We start from the raw sequence: 12527 nt of genomic DNA on the forward strand, positions 1-12527 counted from the left end.
CATGGCCCTCTAGTGAAATTGTATGTTTATGCAATGGGACTAGGAGGCTCTGATACTTACGTATGGTCATGGCATATGTAGCCGGGTGTCATGGATTCATAATATGATTTGTACATAAATACATAAAACAATTTGAATTAATGTAGGTGAATGTATTAGTATTTAAAGGACGTACCACGGGAGGTAATCCAGCGATGCCGGCGTAGGCTAGTCCTTGAGGAATGAGGGTCATGCCTACTGTGATACCAGCTATCAGGTCATACTGGAGCTTGTGGAAACTGTAAAATAAAACAGTCGCTTTGCATCAGCACGCTAGATGAGGGTTGTGTGTAGACAAGGCGAGGATGTACTAGAGACAATACAAGTGAGAGTGCAGTATAAATAATACGAGGAATTTATGAAGACAAGTTAATGATATAATGATGACAAGTTAATGATATAATGATGACAAGTTAATGATATAATGATGACAAGTTAATGATATAATGATGACAAGTTAATGATATTATGAAGACAATTTAATGATATAATGATGACATGTTAATGATATAATGATGACAAGTTAATGATATTATGATGACAAGTTAATGATATTATGATGACAAGTTAATGATATAATGATGACAAGTTAATGATATAATGATGACAAGTTAATGATATTTTGATGACAAGTTAATGATATAATGATGACAAGTTAATGATATAATGATGACAAGTTAATGATATTATGATGACAAGTTAATGATATTATGATGACAAGTTAATGATATAATGATGACAAGTTAATGATATAATGATGACAAGTTAATGATATTATGAAGACAATTTAATGATATAATGATGACAAGTTAATGATATAATGATGACAAGTTAATGATATAATGATGATAAGTTAATGATATTTTGATGACAAGTTAATGATATAATGATGACAAGTTAATGATATTTTGATGACAAGTTAATGATATTATGATGACAAGTTAATGATATAATGATGACAAGTTAATGATATTTTGATGACAAGTTAATGATATAATAATGACAAGTTAATGATATTATGATGACAAGTTAATGATATTATGATGACAAGTCGTCAGTTAACTGGACTCTCGATTATCCGAGTGTATCTCTTTTTTAAACGACACAGTTCCCAATTTCTGTTATGGAGTGTATGTCCCTGTAACCATTAGCAAGATCTAACTTTTTTAAAATGTTCCTGTAGACTAAAGAGATTCTGATGTAATCACGAGGTGGTATGTCGTAATTGAAGTTAATAACTACTGGTGTGAAAGCTGGAAGAGAGGAGACTAGTCGGAGACTTTAGACAGAAATGACGTGTAGATTTCAGGGGTTAGATTTTGTTTAAATTATCATTTCATTTGCGTTGTAGTGTGCATCTGGTTTCAAGTTGAAGCTTGGGAAAATTAATAAATGAAAGTTATATTCAGTTTTGGTGTACACGTTCTTTTTTTATTTCAAGCTCTACATACAGAATGTAATACGCCAACATTGGTTTAGTTGTACTGTTTGGAGCTAGAAACCAAAGAAAGAACATTTTTAAAAAGTTCCTAGAAGACCTATTAGATTTCTTGTACAATCTCAGCAAAGTGTTTACTCAGCAATTTATCTGTTCAGTGAATGGAAAAATTGCTTTAGTGCGCCATGGCGGTATGAAGGACAGCACACATTTTTCACCATGAAGATCAAGGCGACTTTTCAAGTCCTTAACCCTTCACAGCCTTCTACTAGATGGATTATTTTATTCTGTTTAATTGTTATTTAAAATATGAGCTCGCACTTAATAATGAAAAAAAATTCTTAGAGTGACTGAAATAAAAATGAAAACAAAAACGAAATAGAAAAGCCAAACAACGGAAACTAAAACGTCTTTTTAAAATGAGTAGATAATAATAATAAATAATCATTTTCATTTTCTTCTGTTAACTAAAACTGCATCAATACAATTATTTTTGACGTAAATCGCTACAATCACCACTGTAAGCAAGTATCACATCTACTCAGCCTTGCATCTTCTATTACCACAGAGAGATCTACCAACAAATAAAGGTCTCACTTGTACTGCGGGAGCCAGCCAATGATCGGGAGTTTCCGCTTGAGAGTGTCCATAGTGCAACATGATCGGACGTAATCCTTAGCCCTCTCTTTCAGGGGCACGGAAGGCGTTACTATGTCGTCATAGGATCCGAACTCTGATAAGGTTGTCGACTTCCCTGTCTTTGCACTGGGGGTCACGCTGTACATCGACCCATTGTGACCATTGACAGGAGCCTGGTGATGGAAAAAAAAACACTTTTACTTATTGTACTTCTATATGTAGATAGTTTGGTGGACTATATCAACCATAGAGTAACCTTATTTTAATTATATTAGTATAAGCAGACTTTGTCCATACTAACATAACGTCTACATTCCTTTACAAATAAAAGACATTTTGTAAGTTATTTGCTTAGTACAGTTATGTATAAGGGATTTTAGCTCACCATATACAATAATATATTATACACAGTATACAAAACAAGACTATTAGGTGTATGTTACAGCATTCCTATTATATAACTCTATCTACTTATAACTGGGTACAAACTACCTTAGGTCTCGCTACGTCTAGGTGTCCCTGGTTCAGCTGTAGTTATAAATCAACAAGTAGCACTCGATCGAACACATACACTTTAATAATCTTTACAGCATCTAACACAAGCTGGACTCTGTCTGACCACTCTCTGACAACAAACACACTTCCGGTCATTCACGCAGAGTGTAAAAATACATTATACATACATACAAACATTCATCAGTGACAGTCTACATTATTTCGAGAAATGTGTTTGGCTACTACCGTACTCTAGTCTATAAACGATCCTGTAAGAGCCATTAGTGACGTTCTGAATATAAAACCTTTTCTTACATTTTTTACAAGGCTTATCTAAAGTCACTTTGTCTGTCTGTCTGTCTTTCTAGCAAAAAGTTTGAATACGTTTTTTTCTTCCACAGCATTTCTTGAAAGTTTGCACAATTATTCATTGGCGTAAACAATACATGAATCAACAACAACAACAAAATTAGCCAATTTATCATTGTCACTGGTAAATCATTATTTTGTTGTTTTATAAACTATAAGGGAACTTAATCCTACAGCATTCACAGATATTCACAGAACATATTTATTGTACCTAGCAAAACATGAATCAATTTAAAAATTAACCTATTAGTTAATTAGTTATTGGTAATTATTATTTTTCTTTGACATCGAATAATGGAAATAACTTCCACATTATTGAAGTGCTGAATTCTTCCACTTGAATAAACTTTGTTTTTTGTTGTTTTTTTTATAAACGATTTTTGTTTTAATTTTTCTGGTTCGTATAGAGCCTTTTTCGAGTTCTATTTTGTGCACTAGATGGGGTGACGGTTTGTGTACCTGGAAGGATGGCTGCCTGGTCGTGCGGTTTGCGCGCTAGACTGTCGTTCAGATTTATCGATGGTCCCGGGTTCAAACCCTGCCCGCTTCCATCCCCCGTCGTCCTGCGGGAGGTTTGGACTAGGAAGTAATTATCTTCAACTCTGAAGGAACATCCGAAACATGTAAAACATTTTACAAACAAGGTTTCCGTGATGCCTTTAGGCACTTTGAGGTAGGTAGCCAAGAGGTCTATGACTCTCAATCACACATTCCATTAAGAGCCGTGTAAAAATATTCATTTTTGAAAGAATGTCTAAAGCTTATAAGTCAAGTTAAGCTATAGAACCCAGTGGATCAGAGTGTATTGTATAGAGCTTATAATTCAAGTCAAGTAATAGATAAAGCAATAGAACCCAGTGGATCAGAGTGTATTGTATAGAGCTTATAATTCAAGTCAAGTAATAGATAAAGCAATAGAACCCAGTGGATCAGAGTGTATTGTATAGAGCTTATAATTCAAGTCAAGTAATAGATAAAGCAATAGAACCCAGTGGATCAGAGTGTATTGTATAGAGCTTATAATTCAAGTCAAGTAATAGATAAAGCAATAGAACCCAGTGGATCAGAGTGTATTGTATAGCGCTTATAATTCAAGTCAAGTAATAGATAAAGCAATAGAACAAAGTGGATCAGAGTGTATTGTATAGAGCTTATAATTCAAGTCAAGTAATAGATAAAGCAATAGAACCCAGTGGATCAGAGTGTATTGTATAGATCTTATAATTCAAGTCAAGTAATAGATAAAGCAATAGAACCCAGTGGATCAGAGTGTATTGTATAGAGCTTATAATTCAAGTCAAGTAATAGATAAAGCAATAGAACCCAATGGATCAGAGTGTATTGTATAGAGCTTATAATTCAAGTCAAGTAATAGATAAAGCAATAGAACCCAGTGGATCAGAGTGTATTGTATAGAGCTTATAATTCAAGTCAAGTAATAGATAAAGCAATAGAACCCAGTGGATCAGAGTGTATTGTATAGAGCTTATAATTCAAGTCAAGTAATAGATAAAGCAATAGAACCCAGTGGATCAGAGTGTATTGTATAGAGCTTATAATTCAAGTCAAGTAATAGATAAAGCAATAGAACCCAGTGGATCAGAGTGTATTGTATAGAGCTTATAATTCAAGTCAAGTAATAGATAAAGCAATAGAACCCAGTGGATCAGAGTGTATTGTATAGAGCTTATAATTCAAGTCAAGTAATAGATAAAGCAATAGAACCCAGTGGATCAGAGTGTATTGTATAGAGCTTATAATTCAAGTCAAGTAATAGATAAAGCAATAGAACCCAGTGGATCAGAGTGTATTGTATAGCGCTTATAATTCAAGTCAAGTAATAGATAAAGCAATAGAACAAAGTGGATCAGAGTGTATTGTATAGAGCTTATAATTCAAGTCAAGTAATAGATAAAGCAATAGAACCCAGTGGATCAGAGTGTATTGTATAGATCTTATAATTCAAGTCAAGTAATAGATAAAGCAATAGAACCCAGTGGATCAGAGTGTATTGTATAGAGCTTATAATTCAAGTCAAGTAATAGATAAAGCAATAGAACCCAATGGATCAGAGTGTATTGTATAGAGCTTATAATTCAAGTCAAGTAATAGATAAAGCAATAGAACCCAGTGGATCAGAGTGTATTGTATAGAGCTTATAATTCAAGTCAAGTAATAGATAAAGCAATAGAACCCAGTGGATCAGAGTGTATTGTATAGAGCTTATAATTCAAGTCAAGTAATAGATAAAGCAATAGAACCCAGTGGATCAGAGTGTATTGTATAGAGCTTATAATTCAAGTCAAGTAATAGATAAAGCAATAGAACCCAGTGGATCAGAGTGTATTGTATAGAGCTTATAATTCAAGTCAAGTAATAGATAAAGCAATAGAACCCAGTGGATCAGAGTGTATTGTATAGAGCTTATAATTCAAGTCAAGTAATAGATAAAGCAATAGAACCCAGTGGATCAGAGTGTATTGTATAGAGCTTATAATTCAAGTCAAGTAATAGATAAAGCAATAGAACCCAGTGGATCAGAGTGTATTGTATAGAGCTTATAATTCAAGTCAAGTAATAGATAAAGCAATAGAACCCAGTGGATCAGAGTGTATTGTATAGAGCTTATAATTCAAGTCAAGTAATAGATAAAGCAATAGAACCCAATGGATCAGAGTGTATTGTATAGAGCTTATAATTCAAGTCAAGTAATAGATAAAGCAATAGAACCCAGTGGATCAGAGTGTATTGTATAGAGCTTATAATTCAAGTCAAGTAATAGATAAAGCAATAGAACCCAGTGGATCAGAGTGTATTGTATAGAGCTTATAATTCAAGTCAAGTAATAGATAAAGCAATAGAACCCAATGGATCAGAGTGTATTGTATAGAGCTTATAATTCAAGTCAAGTAATAGATAAAGCAATAGAACCCAGTGGATCAGAGTGTATTGTATAGAGCTTATAATTCAAGTCAAGTAATAGATAAAGCAATAGAACCCAGTGGATCAGAGTGTATTGTATAGAGCTTATAATTCAAGTCAAGTAATAGATAAAGCAATAGAACCCAGTGGATCAGAGTGTATTGTATAGAGCTTATAATTCAAGTCAAGTAATAGATAAAGCAATAGAACCCAGTGGATCAGAGTGTATTGTATAGAGCTTATAATTCAAGTCAAGTAATAGATAAAGCAATAGAACCCAGTGGATCAGAGTGTATTGTATAGAGCTTATAATTCAAGTCAAGTAATAGATAAAGCAATAGAACCCAGTGGATCAGAGTGTATTGTATAGAGCTTATAATTCAAGTCAAGTAATAGATAAAGCAATAGAACCCAGTGGATCAGAGTGTATTGTATAGAGCTTATAATTCAAGTCAAGTAATAGATAAAGCAATAGAACCCAGTGGATCAGAGTGTATTGTATAGAGCTTATAATTCAAGTCAAGTAATAGATAAAGCAATAGAACCCAGTGGATCAGAGTGTATTGTATAGAGCTTATAATTCAAGTCAAGTAATAGATAAAGCAATAGAACCCAGTGGATCAGAGTGTATTGTATAGAGCTTATAATTCAAGTCAAGTAATAGATAAAGCAATAGAACCCAGTGGATCAGAGTGTATTGTATAGAGCTTATAATTCAAGTCAAGTAATAGATAAAGCAATAGAACCCAGTGGATCAGAGTGTATTGTATAGAGCTTATAATTCAAGTCAAGTAATAGATAAAGCAATAGAACCCAGTGGATCAGAGTGTATTGTATAGAGCTTATAATTCAAGTCAAGTAATAGATAAAGCAATAGAACCCAGTGGATCAGAGTGTATTGTATAGAGCTTATAATTCAAGTCAAGTAATAGATAAAGCAATAGAACCCAATCTATCAGAGTGTATTGTATAGAGCTTATAATTCAAGTCAAGTAATAGATAAAGCAATAGAACCCAGTGGATCAGAGTGTATTGTATATAACTTATAATTCAAGTCAAGAAATAGATAAAGCAATAGAACCCAGTGGATCAGAGTGTATTGTATATAACTTATAATTCAAGTCAAGTAATAGATAACATTAGATTTTTACCTAATTATTAAATTTTTACTACCTTTACTATTTTAACTGTGAATAGACCTTGATTTTAATGATTTAACTGTAGAATTTAGCCCTTGTTATGTAAAGGGAGAGTGATCCTTAAAGGATTACGGGCACGGCATGGCCTAAATTGTGCCGATGTGCCTAAACTCAAAACTCAAAACTCAGTAATAGACAAAGCAACAGAACCCAGTGGATCAGAGTGTAATGCAAAGAAGACAAGACACTTCTGTATCAATAGTCGACTTGAGACCAAACCGTAAGTAACATGTTACAGATCTATTTGCACATTAAATGTGTGCTCCAGTGAGGTGTATAGTGACGTCAGTCTGGTCTTGTAGTGTCGCTGACAACATCACATAGATCACTGGAGGTCTTTGAAAACTTTACATCAAGTGTTTTAGTTCTTTGGAAATAATGCAACCCCCCCCCCACCACCACCAAAGAAAAAAAAAAAGACGTATCCAATGAGATCTGACTAGCATTTTTTTAATGATGGGGGGTGGGGGTGGGAGGGTGAGTGCCTGGTCTACTTTTTTTTTAAGACCGGGGAGGAGGGTGTGGTAAATAAGTATCTTTGTAACTTGAACTCTGTATATCTCAAAGTCTTAGAATGACTTGTGTATTGAACAAACCGAGTCACTTTTTAACAAGACATTTTCTTTAAGGCTAACAACATAGTGGAACACGAAGTGAAATGCTGGGCACATTTACGTTCTCTCTCTCTCTCTCTCTCTCTTTCTTCTCTGTCTCTTTCTTTCCCTCTCAGTCTTTGTTTCTTTCTTTCACTCTCTATTTCTCTCTTTCTGTCTCTTTTTCTCTCGTTCTTTTTTCTCTCTTTCTTATTCTCACTCTCTCTCTTTCTATCTTTCTTAGTCTCTTTCTTTTTTCTCTCTTTATGTCTCTTTCTGTTTCCTTCTTTCTTTCTCTCTCTCTTTCTTTGTTTCTCTATTTTTACTTATTTTTTTCTCTGTTTCTCTTTTTATTTCTTTCGTTGTATTTCTTTCTCTCTCTCTTCCTTTCTCTCGCCTCCTCTCTGTTATTTCCATCGAATTTTATTTCTTTTTTAGTTTACTTGATATTATGTTATGAAGGTCTACCGTCGGTCTGTAAACTTAGAAAATGAATGCAGCTTTACGAGGAACAAAAGAAATGTATTTCAATTTTCATGTGTCTACGTGCCTACGTCACTTTTAGCGAAATAAAATAATGAAAATGTTTCTTTATTTAATTTCTTATAATGAAGTTATGGTTCAATCAAATGAACAAGGGACCTGAAAACCTAATGACTACTTCCTTGACTTGGACTGACTAGTGACTATGAGAGTCCGTTGGGATACTACGGGATGTCTTCTTAGAAATTTCAAAATTTTATGACATTGAGAATTATTAAAATTATGAAAAGTGCCCACATAAATAATTAGAGAGTACTAATTTTAATTTTTAATGCTTTGAACTTCCAACCCTAATAAGATCCAAGTAGTATACAAATAGAAACTGCTGAAATAAGTTGAAAAAGAGGATATACACTTTGTGCACAAAGGGAAACAACAAAAATCCATGGAAATTTTACGTGAAAGGTAATTAATTATCTCCCTCTCGTTTGGCCCCTGTCTCTCCAGACAAGCGACAGGTATGTACAAACGGACGGACGGACTTTTTTTTTTAAAACTGAAGACTAGATCTTACTTTTTTTTTTTTTTAGAAATTTGAGCGTAGACAATTTCAGAGAGTCCCCATTAGAAAAATAAGATAGGGCCTACGTTTTGTATTACTGTAAAGACTCTATGTTCTTATAGTTATAAGCCCCTTTTTACAAACAGAATTGCCCTTGGTGTGCCCTTGATGTACCCTTGGTGTGCCCTTGGTTTTAACTTTGGTGCGCCCTTGGTGTGTTACACTAAAGATTTGTCTGATATGTTTCTTCAATGTCAAATTTATACATAGATATGCAATAAAATACAACTTTTAACAAAAGATAATAATGACAGTTAATTTTGTGTCAAGTTTAGATACTTTATGCCTACAAGTATGTATTATTTTAACATTTAAACTATTTTTACCTGAAAGTATATAGCTTAGGCCTATATCTATATCTATATCTATATATATATATATCGTGTGTGTGTAAAAAAAATTACTCAAGAATGAAACAATTCTGTAGGTGTTTATAGGCCTAAATATGCCAGTAGAAACTGTAGTTTTTATTTTATAAGAAAAGTTATAAAGAATTAAAGTCTCAATGCTGGCAACAAGTATATAACAGTGACACAAAAACTACTACCCGCGGGCCATATTAAGCCCTTGGCTGCCCAGCCCCTGGAAACTTATGCTCACCCAGTGTTTAATGAAACAGCGGAGGATTGGTTACTTGGACTTGATAATTTTCTGTCGAAAACTAATGACTCCAAAACCGAAAAAAACTGTGGACAACTCTGTTGTTCAGTTCAGATTTTTAAAAGTCATTTTATGCAAAGTGTTGACTTTCTTTTTATGTAAAACCTTATGTATAAACCTTTTTCTACAATTCCTCTATTCATATTGCAAATCCTCCATCAGCAAAGCATGGACAAAGATATAAAAAAAAACTACTCTATTAATTTTCCTAGAAATTTGACAGTTTATGTATATCTTTGGGAAATGAATTACTAGCTACACAAGGAAAACCCTGGTTTGACCGTTATAATTTTTGAAAATATAATAATCTTTAAAATTAAATTTGGTCTGGATTGTTATACCTATATTCTCTATCTTGAACACACATATGTCAGTGATGATTAAAGAACTAGAGTTACATTTTGCGTACCGTCCTCTACGTTAGGGTCTAAAGGCCTAGTAGAAGAATTTTAGATACTCTGGGTAGATAGCTAAATTTTATTTGCCAGGATTTTTTGGGGGGCTTAGGGGAACTAGTGGCTGGGTAAAAAATGTTCCATTTTTTTTTTTATCTATTATTTATTAGATACAAAAGAAAGTGAACAATATAAAGAGGAATTGTCTTTTTTTTTTTTTTTTCAAAGTTTAATTATGTTACTTGTTTACTTTTCGTCTTATGGCTCTAAGGATTTACCTAAAAAAAATACTAAGACATGCGTGTCTTTGAGAAACAAAGCTAATTGGCCACATTGGGAAAACTCTGGTTTGACCATTATGATATTTTGGAAAAAAAAAACGTAACAATTGAATTTGTCTGGAGTTCAAGACATTCTCTATTTACAACACACGTGTGTTAGCGGGAATTCCAGCCTGTCTTTATGGTTGAACAGACAAACGTTCATCTTTCGCACCGTCGTCTACGTCTGGGTCTAAAGGCGAGATCATTCGTGTTAGAAGACCTCAACACTGACCTGCTACGTCACAAACTGAGGGCAGTTTAGACCAATAGCTCGTACAGACCTGTGACGTGGCAACAAACTATTGGTCTAAACTGCCTACTGGTTCTGACGTTGCAGGTCAGTGCTCAGGCACAATGATTGGGCTCGCTATAGGTCTAACATTGGAATTCCATTTACATTGAGTAGATTTATACATTCGCTTACCCAGGGGTTTATTTGTTTGTTTATTGTAATTGGTTTTCAGAGTAGTGGATTTTGGGCGGGTTTTAAAATGTTCTATTAAAAAAAATATCTATCATTCATTAGTTATTTAGAACAAAATAATCTCTCTTACAATAATTGGTCAGCTGTTTAAAGGTAGAATTCTCTTAAAAAACATTTTTTCAAAATTATTCGCTTATGTTTTACTATATATAAATCTTGCACACATTATCATTATTCTACAGGTATCTTGTAAACTAAGTGTACCTACCTCTGTACCCATGTGGACAGTAGTGTCCAGTCTGATGGATCCATCCTTTCCTGTTTTCTCTGTCCCTTGGTCTGTTGTAAAGACCATTTAACTCACAAGATCGGAGATAAAATCGAAACAAAATACTTCCTTTAAATGTAAAGAAATTCTTTGGCGAAAATATTTTTGTACTATCCAATAAATTATGTTAATTTTGTTGTCTTCGCTGCGTCGTCCGAATACTTTAAACCTGTTCGTCTGCTGAAAGAATCAAGTTTAACTAGAGCAGGGGAGATAATCCAAAAGCTCAAAGAACTGCATAAGACATGTGCGAAGGACGGTAACTCCTGCTCATTATATAGCACATGACCATCGGACCCCAGGGCGGGGCTAGAGAGGATAAAAGTTTTATAAAAAATTCACTATAAGCCAGTAATCAAATTCTCTTATTCTGGCAAACTCCGCCCTTTCGTTAAGTCAGGGGGTTCTATTGTTTTTTTCCACACAGATTCCTATATCTACTTTTCAGCGCTGGACTCTGACGTAGGAAGCTCCTGGTCGGCAGATACTTTTACGTGAGTGAGAGAAAAAAAATCACACACACACATGCTAGAAATTCATAAGGAAAAAAGTTTTGGACATTGATAAACAACCCCTCTCCCCCGCCACAACCCCCTATCCCAGGTAGTCTAGGTTGTTGTTTTCTTTTAAAGATCGACCATTTTTCCTAGTTCCCTGTGATATTCCTACGCGACATAAGTGTCACCACCTCATCACACGCTGGTACATTCGTTTTCTCAACCGCAAGCGGAATACAATATACACACGTAATCGCGAGAGATAAATATTTACCACTACAGAAGTGTTTCTAATGGTATACATTAGAGCTAAAGGTTTTATGTATATTTAAGGGAATATACCCACTTTTGTGATCCCTGATTGGTCTCGTTCAATTTAATAATGTCCATATATTATATATTGAGTTTTACCATAGTTACCCGTTATTAAAAGCCTAAAGGAAAACTACAGTCCTCTAAATTCCATAACTGTAGCCAAAGGGATTTTGAAGTTTAAACCAAATTTCAATTAAAAAAAAAAAAAAAAAAAAGCAATTCTAGAGCCCTACATTCCATAAGCGTAGGCAAGAGAGGTCTGGATTAAAAACCCCTCCAATAAAAAAAAAATTAGGAAAACTACATATAAATATATATATAGGTTGTTTAGACGTAAAGTAGATGTTCAATAAAAAGCAATACACTAAGTGTAAACTTTTTTACAAATATTTTTTCTTCTGCATTTCTTTAGTGATAAATGACTTCTATGTATTATAAGAAGAACATCTTTTATATATATATAGAGAGAGAGAGACAGAAGTCTAGTATGTAATTTAATTCTCAAACCCAGATCTAGATAAGTCAACCAAGTCGCGCCTCCTCTGTAGATTTAGTTGTAACTACAACAGCAGTGTTCTCGAGACAGACCCAGAAGAGAAGAGTAGTGATTGACTAAGGGGAATGCACTCTAGGGTCAGGCGTCACGCTCAAATGGTCTCAAACGCAGTCTCTCAATTAAAACGTATTATCAAGTACTCTGTAAACAATAATAGAGACTTCATTAACTCTTTCACTCACGTGGTTGATATTAAACCAATGATTTAGCCTTTCTATTAAAAGGATTAA

The 12527-nt window shown here is 33.9% G+C and overlaps 1 protein-coding gene across 1 annotated transcript in view; it reads right to left on the bottom strand.

Annotated features, from left to right (window-relative positions):
* Window positions 1–11412, bottom strand: part of LOC106055115 (sodium-independent sulfate anion transporter-like) — a 28001-nt gene extending 16589 nt beyond the window's left edge. Inside the window, exons 1-3 of the mRNA XM_056021281.1 lie at window positions 10870–11412; window positions 2075–2289; window positions 176–278 (exon numbers count right to left, since the gene is read on the bottom strand). Of these exons, the coding sequence (XP_055877256.1) occupies window positions 176–278; window positions 2075–2289; window positions 10870–10956 (405 nt within the window). The 5' untranslated portion in view covers window positions 10957–11412. The remainder of the gene's footprint in view (window positions 1–175; window positions 279–2074; window positions 2290–10869) is intronic.
* Window positions 11413–12527: the final 1115 nt, after the last annotated feature.

This window comes from Biomphalaria glabrata, chromosome 2 (assembly GCF_947242115.1).
Source record: "Biomphalaria glabrata chromosome 2, xgBioGlab47.1, whole genome shotgun sequence".
NCBI classification, from domain to species: domain Eukaryota; kingdom Metazoa; phylum Mollusca; class Gastropoda; family Planorbidae; genus Biomphalaria; species Biomphalaria glabrata.